The sequence below is a fragment of the Mobula birostris genome, chromosome 18, assembly GCF_030028105.1.
Source record: "Mobula birostris isolate sMobBir1 chromosome 18, sMobBir1.hap1, whole genome shotgun sequence".
NCBI lineage: Eukaryota > Metazoa > Chordata > Chondrichthyes > Myliobatiformes > Myliobatidae > Mobula > Mobula birostris.
This window is the reverse complement of record NC_092387.1, coordinates 71773544-71788935: the sequence shown is the minus strand read 5'-3', so window position 1 is coordinate 71788935 and position 15392 is coordinate 71773544. Positions and strand designations below refer to the sequence as shown.

Sequence of the window (15392 nt, the reverse complement as noted above, 5' to 3'; positions counted from 1 at the left end):
AAGAAAAATCCCTAGCTCACTCAAACGATCCTCATAAGACAGGCTCTCAAATCCAGGCTGCTTCATGGTAAATTTCCTCTGCATCCCATCAAAAGCTTCCACAACCATCCTGTGATGAGGCAACCAGGACTGAACACAAGACACCAAGTTTGATCTAAGTAGAGTTTTGTAGAACTGCAATACTCCTTTGCAGCTACTGAGCTCAATCGCCCCGACTAATGAAGACCAAGACAATGCTTTACTTTATACTTTATTGTCACCAAACAATTGGTACTAGAACGTACAATCATCACAGCGATATTTGATTCTGCGCTTTACACTCCCTGGATTACAAATATTAAATATTAAAAATAGTTAAAGTTAGTAAATATTAAAAATTTAAATTATAAATCATAAATAGACAATAGAAAAATGGGAAGTAAGGTAGTGCAAAAAAACTGAGAGGCGGGTCCAGATATTTGGAGGGTACGGCCCAGATCTGGGTCAAGATCCATTCAGCAGTCTTATCACAATTGGAAAGAAGCTGTTCCCAAATCTGGCCGTACGAGTCTTCAAGCTCCTGAACCTTCTCCCAGAGGGAAGAGGGACGAAAAGTCTGTTGGCTGGGTGGGTCGTGTCCTTGATTATCCTGGCAGCACTGCTCCGACAGCATGCGGTGTAAAGTGTGTCCACAGACAGAAGATTGGTTTGTGTGACTTGCTGTGCCGTGTTCACGATCTTCTGCAGCTTCTTTCGGTCTTGGACAGGACAACTTCCATACCAGGTTGTGATGCACCCTAGAAGAATGCTTTCTATGGTTCATCTATAAAAATTAGTGAGGGTTTTAGGGGACAGGCCAAATTTCTTTAATTTTCTCAGGAAGTAAAGGCGCTGGCAGTGAACTCTGCTTGGTTGGACCAAGTCAGATCATTTGTGATATTGACCCTGAGGAACTTAAAGCTTTTGACCTGTTCCACTTGCACCACCGACGTAATTTGGGTTGTGCGGTCCGCTACTCCTTCTGAAGTCAACAACCAATTCCTTCGTCTTGCTGACGTTGAGGGATAGGTTATTGTCTTCGCACCATGCCACCAGGTTCTTAATTTCCTTTCTGCACTCAAACTCATCATTACCCGAGATATGGCCTACAATTGTTGTGTCATCAGAAAACTTATATATTGAGTTTGATGGAAACTTGGCTACACAATCATGGGTGTACAGTGAGTAGAGCAGGGGGCTGAGTACACAGCCTTATTGTGTACCATCTTAACCATGCAAACACCTTGCATGGCAACTGTAAGGATCTATAGATGTGGAGCACAACATCCCTCTGTTCCTCCACACTACTACATTGTGAATCTCCATTAAAGTAAAAGTATTCAAATAAAATCTTTCCTATAAAACATTCTTTCATGCAAGGCATGTGTGAGAAAATTGAACATTCTTCATTTTAGATAGCTGGTCATTGACATGTTAAAATCTTTAAAGATTGAAAAATTTAAACATTTTTCCTGTCACTAACCATGTATTCTGCTTTCAAATTTAACATTCGAAAGTGAATCACCTCACACTTTTCCTGGATGAAATTTATTTGCCACTTTTCAGACAAGCTCTGCATCCAACAATATATCCCTTTGTAACCTACGACAACCTTTTACACTATCCACAACATCACCAACCTTCATGTCATCTGTAAACTTATTGCCCCTCTTTTCCACTTCCTCATCCAAGTCTTGTATAAAAATTCCAAAGAACAGGGGTCCCAGAACAGATCACTGTGGAACACTGGTCACCAATCTCCAGTCAAAATATTATCCATCTATTACTATGTTCTATCTTCTGTGGGAAAACCAATTCTTAAACTACACAGCCCTGCATCCTTGAACAGGACATTGAACATAGAAATCTACAGCACATTACAGGCCCTTCGGCCCACATGTTGTGTCAACCATGTAACATACCCTAGAATTTCCCTACTGCACAGCCATCTATTTTTCTAAGCTCCACGTACCCAGCTAAGTCTCTTAAAAGACCCTATTGTATCCGCCTCTACCACCATCGCCAGCAGTGCATTCCATGCACCCAACACTCTTTGCGTAAAAAACTTATCCGACATACCCTCTGTATCTACTTCCAAGCACCTTAAAACTATGCCCCTCATGCACCTTAATCCCATGCCTCCTCACTTTCTGAATGAGTCTACAATGGGAACCTCATCAAATGCCTTACTATAATCCACATACACTACATCCACTGCTCTATGTTCATCAATTTGTTTTGTCATATCCTCAAAGAATTCAATCAGCCTCGTGAGAAATGATCTGCCTCTCACAAAGCCATGACTATCCCTGAATATTTGCCACCTTCCAAGCATCTGGTACTACTCCTGTGGCCAGTAAGGACACCGAGGTGCAGTAATCTCTCCCTCGCTTCCTGTAGTAACCCAGGGTATATCCTGTCCGGCCCCAGGGGCTTATCTATCTGAATGTTTTTTCAAAAGTTCCAGCACATCCTTTCTGAATACCATCCTGTTCCAGCATATCAGTGTGTTTTACACTATCCTCACATACATCAAGGTCCCTCTCACTGGTGAATACTGATGTACTAATTTTTCCTGTGGATGGTTTTAACTCTCTTTGATAATACTGTGGTGAGTTGTCATTTTGCTTCCTGGAAGGTTTTATATAACTCGTTCTAGTAAATTGCTTTGTCTTGAGGTTTAGAAAAGATCTTTTTAAATGCAAATCTTTATTCTCAATATTTCAATTCTATTTGAACAAGAAAGTAGAGATTACCACAAAAATCTTTACTAGATTTTAACATGACAAATGAACAGTTATTTAAAATGAAGAATGTTCAATTTTCTCACTCATGACTTGCATGAGAGAATGTTTTATTGGAAAGATCTTATTTGAAGACTTTGACTTTAATGGCGAGTCACAATGTCAACTCAATATACTGCATATTAGAGGAATAAAAATGTCTTGAGTAAAAAAGAAAGTTTAATGAAATACTGGAATATATTTAGTCGTATTTATATCACTACTTATGCATGAATATTTTTGAGTTGACTTTCTGCTTTGCATGTACATTTTCTAAGTCTGGGCCCCTTAGAGTGGTGCCTTGGAAGCACTGTTGCATATTAAGGTAAAAATCAGTAGCTCTCTGGGACTAATCATATTCAAGCGCAATTAAAAACTGTAAAATAATAGCATTTGGTTTCCTTTCTATATTACTTACAAAAACAGCCCAGTTCTACCTGTTTATTTCATTTACAACCTCTTCTCTTCTTTGGCTGTCTATCGATTTTCGATGATGGCTGAGGCCTAGGCAAGGTCGTATGGAAGACCAACAGTTGTCCATGCTGCAAGTCTCCCCTCTCCACACCACCAATGTTGTCCAAGGAAAGGGCACTAGGACCCATACAGCTTGGAACCAGTGTTGTCGCAGAGCAATGTGTGGTTAAGTGCCTTGCTCAAGGATACAACATGCTGCCTCAGCTGAGGCTCAAACTAGCAACCTTCAGATCAGAAAACTGATGCCTTAACCACTTGGACACGCGCCACATTCCATTTACAATTGAAATGCCAAATAGAAATGAGAATTACCAGAATCTCGCAAGATACTTAATTATGCATAAATCAATGTGCAGAATTAACAGTAATCCTTTATAGCAAACAGTCAATTTTTGCATGGCTCTGTTGTTTAGGAATATTTTTACTTTGCATAAAGATGCCATTTTACAATAGTTTCCCAAGACACAATGTTAATTAAAAATAATCTTCAAAAAATTGTATCTCCTGAACCTTTCAAATCATTAATACTGTACTGGTTTACATAACATCAATTTCCTGCCATGTTCCAGATGTTGGAAAATTTGAAACTGCTCTGGTAAATGTTTACTGACCTGCATTATACCAATACTACAGCCTTTATTCTTTTATCTGCTTTGTTTAAACATGCAGTTGAATAGCTATATCAAATGTAATAAAAGTTTAATAAACTACTACCATGGTGCAACTGGGTGTAAGTCCTTTGTCTCTTCCATTGTAGATATCTACCAAACAAGTAAGTTTTAAGAGAAACAGAAGAAATGAAGATCCTACTTTTAACTTTACTGCTGTCATTCAGCACTGGTGATGAGATGGTAAGAGATTATAATCAGCAAAACAGTTTAAACAGAAAAAAATAATATGAAGAAAAAAAGCAAACAACTAGTTTCTTTTCCACTGTTATACTGATCTTGTTCCTTAATCAGTTTCCTGACTAATCTTAAGTATTGGTTCCTCTTGGCACAAAACATATACTGCTGACTCCTCTGCTTCTCTTTCCAGTTGTTGAAAGTTGTTGAAAGTGCCTTAAAACATGAGCTAAAGTTAAAGTTTTAAAAAGTTAAGGCATTGACTTGGTTTTATTTTATTGACAGGATAGTTTAACCAGAAATACTAAGAATTCCTTTAGTGACTCAACGCATTTTAAACGAAATCAGTGTAAGCTATCTTTCCACTACCTTGTGAGAAGTAATCAGCTGCTTCTTAGATTACAGGTTTTTTTTCATCTCCTTTTGTTATTTAGCATTTAATCTCTGTATCATACCATACACTCATTTTGTTTGTTCAAGGTCATAATGCTTTTGATTCATATTAACAATTATAAATGCAGAAGACTTTTCAGCCAATTTAATTCTAACTAGTGCAGTAAAGTGGCAATGCTTGCCTCCCTTCCACTGTGGTATCCAGAAAGAGGGGATACCGTTGTGATATCCCTCAGAAAAAAAGACAACTGGGCTGCTTTGCTGGATTCTGATGTTGTTGAACGTTTGCATTAAATAGACTGAACAACCTTCACATGTTAGTATAAAGGAAAACTATTAACAGATATTACTTTTCTATCTAGAAACTAATTCTCCACGTTAAATATTTTGTGTACAGAAATTTCTGATATCTGTTATTAAACTGATCAGTCATATTGAGTTTACACATACGACCTTTGCAGTTTCAATTAAAATCCAATGCAATATTCCTACCAAAAGGTTCAAAACAATTCTTAGTCAAATAGTTTATTTTTTTATATTTGATCCTTAACTATCTGATAAGCATGACACTTCTCTCGCTGAAAGTTCCTCAGTACACAGTTTCAAAACACATAATCCTATTCTGAGGCCTTTACCTCTTATCCTTTGTTTGTACTCTCTTCAGTCCTTGAATGTCTTTTGTTTCTTATTGATCAAGATATTTCAGTGATAAGTACTTGTAATGAATTTTGTTTTGTAGCTTTTCTTTATTGTGCTGGGATTTTAACTTGTAAATTCTATTTTCAGTGGTAACCTTAAAATGACTGGATTGTTGTAAAACCATATTTATTTCAGTTTAGTAATGTTTGAAATCAACAGGATCACCTATTTCATTACATCATTAGGAGGCTGTTTGGCCCATCAAGCCTAGGCAAGTTCACAAAGCAAACAATTCTATCTAATTTTCCCTGCAACCTTTTTCCCATTGGTTCAGTACCAATTCTACCACCTATTTACACTCAGGGAAATTTACAGCAACAATATAATCCACCAACCTACAAGTCTTTGGAATGTGGAAAAATGTGCACACGATCAAGGGAGAGCATCACGCTGGCAGCATAGTCCTAACCTCTGTGTCATTGTCCAACTGCAGTATGTCTGATTCTACACTCATTAATTAAGTTAACCCTTAACAACTCCTCTGTCAGGGGAAAATGGGGATGACAAATGCCAGTATTACCATCAACATCCTTTCAACAACTTAAAATAAATATGGTTTTACAACAATCCAGTCATTTTAGGGTTACCACTAAAAATAGAATTTGCAAGTTAAATTACAAAAATGAGAAAATCTTCAGATGCTGGAAATCCGATCAACACACACAAAATGCTGGAGGAGCTCAGCAGGGCAGGCAGCATCTATGGAAAAGAGTACAGGCAATGTTTCGGGCCAAGACTCTTCAGCAGAACTTGAGAAAAAAAGCTGAGGTAGAGAATGAACAGGTGGGAGGAAGGGAGAGAGAAACAAGGTGACCGGTGAAATCTGCAGCGGGGGTGGCGGATGAAGTAAAGAGCTGGGAAGTTTATTGGTGAAAGAGATACAGAGCTGGAGAAGGGGGAGTCTGATAGAAGAGGACAGAAGGCCATGAAAGAAAGAAAGAAAGAAAGGGGGAGGAGCACCAGGAGGCGATAGGCAGGCAAGGAGATAAGGTGAAAGAGGGAAAAGGGATGGGGAATGGTGTTGGGGGGTGAGGGGGGCATTAGCGGAAGGTCGAGAAATCGATGTTCATGCCATCAAGTTGGAGGCTACCCAGACAGAATATAAGGTGTTGTTCCCCCAACCCTTGTGTAGCCTCATCACGACAGTGGAGGTTGCAACGATAGGCATATCCGAATGGGAATGGGAAGTGGAATTAAAATGTGTGGCCACTGGGAGATCCTGCTTTTTCAGGCAGACGGAGTGTAGGTGCTCTGCAAACCGTCTCCAAATCCACATCGGATTTCACTGATGTACAGGAGCCACATCAGAAGCATCAGACACAGTATATAACCCCAACCGACTCAAAGATGAAGTGTCGCCTCACCTGGAAGGACTGTTTTGGGGTCCTGAATGGTAGTGAGGGAGGAAGTGTAGGGGCAGGTGAAGCTTTTGTTCCATTTGCAAGGGTAAATGCCAGGAGGGAGATCAGTGGGGAGGGACAAATGGACAAGGGAGTCGCATAGGGAGCAATCCCTCTGGAAAGCAGAAAGTCGGGGCGGGTGGGGGGAGAAAGATGTGCGTGGTGGTGGGATCCTGTTGGAGATGGCACAAGTTGCAGAGAATTATGTGCTGGATACAGAGGCTGGTCAGGTGGTAGGTGAGAACAAGAGGAATCCTATCACTGGTAGGGTGGCGGGAGGATGGAGTGAGAGCAGACATATGAAATGGAAGAGATGCAGCTGAGGGCAACAGTGATGGTGGAGGAAGTGGAGCTCCTTTCTTTGAAGGAGGAGGACAAATCCTTTGTTCCAGAATGAAAAGCCTCATCCTGAGAGTAGATGTGGCAAAGGCGGAGGAATTGAGAGAAGGGGATGCTATTTTTACAAGTAACAAGGTGGGAGGAGGTATAGTCCAGGTAGCTGTGAGAGTCTGTGGGTTTGTAATAGACATCAGTAGGTAAGCTGACTCCAGAGATGGAGACAGTGAGATCAGGAAAGGGGAGGAAGGTGACAGAAATGGACCAGGTAAATTTGAGGGCAGGGTGGAAGTCAGAGGCAAAGTGGATGAAGATGACGAGTTCAGCACGGGTGCCGGAAGCAGCACCAATGCAGTCATCAATGTAGCATAGGAAAGGTGCGGGATGGTCGCCAGTGTAGGCTTGGAATATAGACTGTTCCATGTAGCTGACAAGCAGGCAGGTATAGCTGGGACGCAAGTGAGTGCCGATGGCTACACCTATTGTTTGAAGGAAGTGGGAGGAGCCAAAGGAGAAATTATTTAGGGTGAGGACAGGTTCTGCTAGGAGGAGTAGAGTGGTGGTGGAGGGGAACTGATAGTGTCTGGTGTCCAGAAAGAAATGGCTAGGTTTAAGGCCTTCCTGGTGGGGGATGGTGGTGTAGAGGGACTGGACATCCTTAGTAAAAATAAGGTGATGGGGGCCAGGGAACCTGAAATCATTGAAAGGATCCAGAGCACGTGAAGTGTCATGGATGTAGGTAGGAAGGGACCGAACCAGGGAGGATAAAACAGAGTCGAGGTATTCAGATATGAGTTCAGTGGGGCAGGAACAAGCTGAGACAACGGATCTACCTGGACAAACGGGTTTGTGGAGTTTGGGTAGGAGGTAGAAATGGCAGGTGCGAGATGTGGGAACTATGAGGTCAATGGCAGTGGATGGGAGATCCCCAGAGTCAATAAGGTTAATAATGGTGTGGGAGACAATGGCCTGGTGTTCCTTAGTGGGGTCCTGTTTGAGGGGTAAGTAAGAGGGCGTGTCTGAGAGTTGGTGCTGGGCCTCAATAAGGTAGAGATCAGTACACCAGATTACTACAGCACTTCCCTTATCTGCAGGTTTGATGGTGAGGTTAGGATTGGTGCGGAGGAAGTGGAGAGCAGAGCATTCAGAAGGAGTGAGGTTGGAATTGGAGAGAGCAGTGTTGAATTCTAGATCGTTGATTTCTCATCGACAGTTGGCAATGAAAAGGTCCAGAGCAGGCAGAAGACCAGGGTAGAATGTCCAGGAGGAGGAGAAGGGTTGACGATGGAGAAGGGGCATTGGTGCAGGGTGGAGAGCCCTTGCCAAAGAAATAGACTCAGAGACAGAGGCGACAGAGGTCTCGGCCTGAAACATCAACTATAGTCTTTTACATAGATGCTGCCTGCCCTGCTGAGTCCCTCTAGCATTTTGTTTGTGTTGTAAGTTACATTCCCCAGTTGTACAAAAGGAAAATCTACAAACATAATTCATTACAAATACTTATCACCGAAACATCTTAATAATAAACAACTAACCCTTACTTTAGAATATTCTTAGCCACTTTAACTCATATGTTTTGGTCTTGTATAAAGCTAGACAATTTTTGGAGAGATGTTTTTAAAAATGTATCAAAAGTCTTGGATCTGGATCTACAACCTAATTTACTTACGGCAATATTTGGGATTTGGGAACAGCTTCTTTCCAACTGTAATAAGACTGCTGAACAGATCCTGACACGGACCTGAGCTGTACCCTCCAAATATCCGGACCTGCCTCTCAGTTTTTTTGCACTACCTTACTTTCCCTTTTCTATTTTCTATTTATGATTTATAATTTAAATTTTGATTATATTTACTATCGATTTGTACTCCAGGGGGTGCGAAGCGCAGAATCAAATATCGCTGTGATGATTGTATGCTCTAGTATCAATTGTTTGGTGACAATAAAGTAATAAAGTAGAAACCAGGAAATATTCCTGTTTCGCCTCAATGTATGATAACCTTTTCAATTTTTATTGGCCATGAGAGCCAATTTACTGAAGTGGAAGGATTCTAATCCACCTACTGTCTTTTATTGGCTTTCCTCCATTATGTCCTGTATAAGTTTAGAGAAAATAAGAAGTTGGACATTTGATACATCCTTTAAATTTGAGCAAATCTGGCAACCTTTTATTCAATATTTTCATTTAATTTGATTTATTACTCATCCAATTTTTTTTCTTTCGAAGTTTCAGATTTGATCAGAACGTCTTTCTTTTTTATTTGGTCATATCCTCAGAAAAGACTGCCCAGTCCCTTTTTTTTGTATAGTGTAGTGGGGTTTTTTTTTTCCATTTAAAATTCAAAGTTTTTCCTTCCTCTTCATGAACTGATAAGAGGAGAATTGCTGTTTTCTTTTTTATAATTATTATATACTAGCTTAACACTATGTATCATTTTGATAATGTCTATTTCAATCTCTGCTTGTATTGTTATTGATATATATATTTGAGATAGATCTCCTGTTTGTATTTATATTCCTTTTAAATCAATAAAAAGATTAATAAAGAAGATAGAATACTCTAATTGTCATCTCAGTGCTCATGCTGGTAATTAGCTTCAAATAGTGCACTAGTTTTTCCATTACATTTCAAATGTTCTGATATTGCCATAATTCATCTTTTAATTTACACAGTCTCTCAAAAGGAAGAGTTGTTTTCTCCAAATTGCATTACTGACAATAATAAGACAAAATCCTGTGTGTACCTTGCTAGCAGATCAAGCAATACCTTTGGAGAAAGAGCCAGTAAACATTTCATTTTGATGAATTATCTTAGTTCCCCCTCTACATAGTGTAACTTGAGAAGGATTTTAAGCAGATTCTTGAACTATTCTAATCTATTCTTTGCTGACTGGCACACACAGCTGTCATTTTAGGGGTGGCTGAATCCAGTAATAACAGTAATAATCCTGTCAAGGCTGAAACCCGCCAGCTCCAACAGGCTGAGAACTAAATCTGGGATATTACAAGTAGATGACAGGTGTAATAAGACCATAAGACAAAGGAGCAGAAGTCGGCCATTCAGCCAATCGAGTCTGCTCCGACATTTTATCATGAGCTGATCCATTCTCCCATTTAGTCCCACTCCCCTGCCTTCTCACCATAACCGTCGATGCCCTGGCTACTCAGATACCTATCAATCTCTATCTTAAATACACCCAATGACTTGGCCTCCACTGCCACCCATGGCAACAAATTCCATAGATTCACCACCCTCTGGCTAAAGAAATTTCTTTGCATCTCTGTTCTGAATGGGTGCCCTTCAATCCTTAAGTCATGTCCTCTCGTACTAGACTCCCCCATCATGGGAAACAACTTTGCCACATCCACTTTGTCCATGCCTTTCAACATTCGAAATGTTTCTATGAGGTTCCCCCTCATTCTTCTAAACTCCAAGGAATACAGTCCAAGAGCAGACAAACATTCCCTATATGTTAACCCTCTCATTCCCGGAATCATTCTAGTGAATCTTCTCTGTACCCTCTCCAACGTCAGCACATCCTCTCTTAAATAAGGAGACCAAAACTGCTCACAGTACTCCAAGTGAGGTCTTACCAGTGCCTTATAGAACCTCAACATCACACCCCTACTCCTATACTCTATTCCTCTAGAAATAAATGCCAACATTGCATTCGCCTTCTTCACCACCAACTCAACCTGGAGGTTAACCTCAAGGGTATCCTGCATGAGGACTCCCAAGTCCTGTTGCATCTCAGAACTTTGAATTCTCTCCCCATTTAGATAATAGTCTGCCTGTTTATTTCTTCTGCCAAAGTGCATAACCATACACTTTCCAACATTGTATTTCATTTGCCACTTCTTTGCCCATTCTTTCAATCTATCCAAGTCTCTCTGCAGACTGTTTCCTCAGCACTACCGGCCTCTCCACCTATCTTCGTATCATCAGCAAACTTAGCCACAAAGCCATCTATTCCATAATCCAAATCGTTGATGTACAACGTAAAAAAAAAAAGCAGCCCCAACACAGACCCCTGTGGAACACCACTGGTAACCGGCAGCCAACCAGAATATGATCCCTTTATTCCCACTCTCTGTTTCCTGCCAATCAGCCAATTCCCTATCCATATATGTAACTTTCCCACAATTCTGTGGGCTGCTATCTTGTTAAGCAGCCTCATGTGTGGCACCTTGTCAAAGGCCTTCTAAAAATCCAAATATACAACATCCACTGCATCTCCCTTGTCCAGCCTACTTGTAATTTCCTCAAAAGATTGTAATAGTTTTGTCAGACAGGATTTTCCTTTAAGGAAACCACGCCGAGTTCTGCCAATCTTGTCATATGCCTCCAGGTACTCCGTAACCTCATCCTTGACAATCGATTCCAACAACTTCCCAATCAACGATGTTAAGTTAACAAGTCTATAATTTCCTTTTTGCTTCCTTGCCCCCTTCTTAAATAGCGAAGTGACATTTGCAGTCTTCCAGCTCTCCGGAACCATGCCAGAATCTATTGACTTTTGAAAGATCATCGCTAATGCCTCTGCAATCTCCACAGCTACTTCCTTCAGAACACGAGAGTGCGTTCCATCTGGTCCGGGAGATTTATCTACCTTTAGACTATTCAGCTTCCTGAGTACTTTCTCTGTCGTAACTGTGACTGCGCACACTTCTCTTCCCTGCCACACTTGAGTGTCCGGTATACTGCTGATGTCTTCCTCAGTAAAGACTGATGCAAAATGCTTGTTCAGTTCCTCCACCATCTCCTTATCTCCCATTACAATTTCTCCAGCATCATTTTCTATCGATCCTATATCTACTCTCACCTGTCTTTTACTCCTTATATACTTGAAAAAGCTTTTAGTATCCTCTTTGATATTATTTGCTAGCTTCCTTTCATAGTTCATCTTTTCCCTCTTAATGACCTTCTTAGTTTCCTTTAGTAAGCTTTTAAAAACTTCCCAATCCTCTGTCTTCCCACTAATTTTTGCTTCCTTGTATGCCCTCTCCTTTGCTTTAATTTTGGCTTTGACTTCTCTTGTCAGCCACGGTAGCATCCTTTTTCCATTCAAAAATTTTCTTCTTTTTTGGAATATACCTGTCTTGCACCTTCCTCACTTCTCGCATAAACTCCAGCCACTGCTGCTCTGCCGTCTTTCCCGCCAGTGTCCCTTTCCAGTCAACTTTGGCTAGTTCCTCTCTCATGCCACTGTAATTTCCTTTACTCCACTGAAATGCCGACACATCGGATTTCGGCTTCTCTTTTTCAAATTTCACAGTGAACTAAATCATGTTATGATCACTGCCTCCTAAGGGTTCCTTCACCTCAATCTCTCTAATCACCTCCAGTTCATTACACAATACCCAATCCAGTACAGCTGATCCCCTAGTGGGCTCAATAACAAGCTGTTCTAAAAAGCCATCTTGCAGACATTCTACAAATTCTCTCTCTTGAGATCCAGTGCTGACCTGATTTTCCCAATCCACTCGCATGTTAAAATCCCCCACAATTATCATAACACTGCCCTTCTGACAAGACTTTTCTATTTCCAGTTGTAATTTGTAGTCCACATCACTGCAGCTGTTTGGAGGCCTATAAATAACTGCCATCAGGGTCCTTTTAGCCCTGCGATTTCTTAGCTCAACCCATAAAGATTCTGCACCTTCTGATCCTATGTCACCTCTTTCTAATGATTTGATATCATTTCTTACCAATAAAGCCATGCCTCCCCCTCTGCCTACCTTCCTATCCTTCCGATATACCGTGTACCCTTGGACGTTCAGCTCCCAGAGACATGCATCCTTTAGCCAGGTCTCAGTGATGGCCACAATATCATACCTGCCAATCTGTAGCTGTACGACAAGATCATCCACTTTATTCCTTATGCTGCGTGCATTTAAGTATAACACCTTAAGGCCAGTATTTGGTACTTCTCGCTTTGATTGCACTGCAACTTTATTTCACTGCAACTCATCCCCATGGCTATAAATTTGCCCCATCACCTGCCTGTCTTTCCTAACATCTTTACTGCTCACTATCTTAGATTTATTTCTGTTTTCCCCTTCCTCTGCTCTATCATTCCAGTTCCCATCCCCCTGCCAAATTAGCATAAACCCTCCCTAACAGCTCTATTAAACCTTCCCGCCAGGATATTGGTCCCCTTCGGGTTCAGGTGTAACCTGTCCATTTTGAACAGGTCATACTTCCCTCAGAAGAGATCCCAATGATCCAAGAATCTGAAGCCCTGCCCCCTGCACCAGTCTCTCAGCCAGGCATTCATCTGCCTGATCCTGCTACTCTTGCCCTCGCTAGCACGTGGCACAGGTAGCAATCCCGCGATTACTACCCTGGAGGTCCTGCTTTTCAGCTTCCTTCCTAACTCCCGGAAATCTCTCTTCAGGACCTCCTCCCTTGTCTTATCTATGTCATTGGTACCAACATGTACCAAGACAAATGGCTGCTCGCCCTCTCCCTTCAGAATATTCTGGACCCCATCCGAGACATCCTATATCCTAGCACCTGGGAGGCAACACACCATGCGGGTATCTCTATCAGGCTCACAGAATCTCCTGTCTGTTCCCTTGACTATGGAATCCTCTATGATTACTGCATTCCTCTTCTCCCTCCTTCTCTTCTGCACAACAGCGCCAGGCTCAGTGCCAGAGACCCAGTCACCGTGGGCATCCCCTGTCAGGTCATCGCCCTCAACAGCATCCAGAACAAGATACTTGTTGCTGAGGGGGACAGCCACGGGGGTGCTTTCCACTATCCGGGCATTTCCCTTCCCTCTCCTGACAGTCACCCAGTTTTCGGACCCCTGTAGCCTAGGGATGACTACCTCCCTGTAGCTCCTGTCTATCACCTCTTCACTTTTCTTAATAAGCAGTAGGTCATCAAGCTGCAGCTCCAGATCCCTAACATGGTCTCTGAGGAGCTGCATCTCGGTGCACCTTGCACAGATGTGGCCATCAGGGACACTGGAGGTCTCCCAGGATTCCCACATCTGACACCCTGAACAAAGCACTAACCCTGCAGGCATGCTATCTAATTCTACAGGAATGAAACAGGAAAAATAAGTCTACTCACCCACTTACCTCACCAAACAGACGAACTTTTTAAACCGTTAGCTCGTACCGTTAGCTGTGTGAGCCCTGTGAGTGTATGGAAGTGTATGGAGTGTAATATGAGGGTAAGGAAGGACAAGCCAATAATTGGGTACAAATGCAGACAGAGCAAAGAAATTGTACCACAGAAGCAAAATTCAAAAGGGCAAAGAATGCAGGACTGAAGGTGCTGTATTTAAATGCGCATAGCATTCGGAATAAAGTGGACGACTCGTGGCGCAAATAAAGATTGATCGGTATGACATTGTGGACATACTGAGTCATGGGTGAAAGAAGCCCATAATTGGGAGCTTAACATCAAAGGATATGCTTTGTATCGAAAGGACAAGCAGGAAGGCATAGGTGGTGGTGTGGCTCTATTGGTAAGAGATGGAATTACATCTTTAGAAAGAGGTGACATAGGATCAGAGAATGTTAAAGCAACACTCACAACACATTGCAGGAACTCAGCAGGTCGGGCAGCATCCATGGAAACGATCAGTCGACATTTCGGGCCGGAAACCTTCGTCAGGACTGCAGGGGGAAGGGGCAGAGGCCCTATAAAGAAGTTGAGGGGAGGGTGGGAAGGAGAAGGCTGGTAGGTTCCAGGTGAAAAACCAGTAAGGGGAAAGATAAAGGGGTGGGGGAGGGGAAGCAGGGAGGGGATAGGCAGGAAAGGTGAAGAAAGAATAGGGGAAAACACAACGGGTAGTAGAAGGAGGCGGGACCATGAGGGAGGTGATAGGCAGCTGGGGGAGGGGCAGAGTGAAACTGGGATGGGGGAAGGAAGGGGGAAGGAAGGGGGAAGGAAGGGGGAAGGAAGGGGGAAGGAAGGGGGAAGGAAGGGGGAAGGAAGGGGGAAGGAAGGGGGAAGGAAGGGGGAAGGAAGGGGGAAGGAAGGGGGAAGGAAGGGGGAAGGAAGGGGGAAGGAAGGGGGAAGGAAGGGGGAAGGAAGGGGGAAGGAAGGGGGAAGGAAGGGGGAAGGAAGGGGGAAGGAAGGGGGAAGGAAGGGGGAAGGAAGGGGGAAGGAAGGGGGAAGGAAGGGGGAAGGAAGGGGGAAGGAAGGGGGAAGGAAGGGGGAAGGAAGGGGGAAGGAAGGGGGAAGGAAGGGGGAAGGAAGGGGGAAGGAAGGGGGAAGGAAGGGGGAAGGAAGGGGGAAGGAAGGGGGAAGGAAGGGGGAAGGAAGGGGGAAGGAAGGGGGAAGGAAGGGGGAAGGAAGGGGGAAGGAAGGGGGAAGGAAGGGGGAAGGAAGGGGGAAGGAAGGGGGAAGGAAGGGGGAAGGAAGGGGGAAGGAAGGGGGAAGGAAGGGGGAAGGAAGGGGGAAGGAAGGGGGAAGGAAGGGG

General features: G+C 42.7%; 1 protein-coding gene across 2 annotated transcripts in view; it reads left to right on the top strand.

Moving 5' to 3' along the window:
• LOC140211881 (salivary plasminogen activator beta-like) overlaps positions 1 to 15392 on the top strand; it is a 112629-nt gene that overhangs the window by 26245 nt on the left and 70992 nt on the right. For both annotated transcript variants that reach the window (XM_072282069.1, XM_072282068.1), the window contains exon 2: positions 4033 to 4126. In XM_072282069.1, coding sequence (XP_072138170.1) covers positions 4073 to 4126 — 54 coding nt within the window. In that variant the 5' untranslated portion in view covers positions 4033 to 4072. The remainder of the gene's footprint in view (positions 1 to 4032; positions 4127 to 15392) is intronic.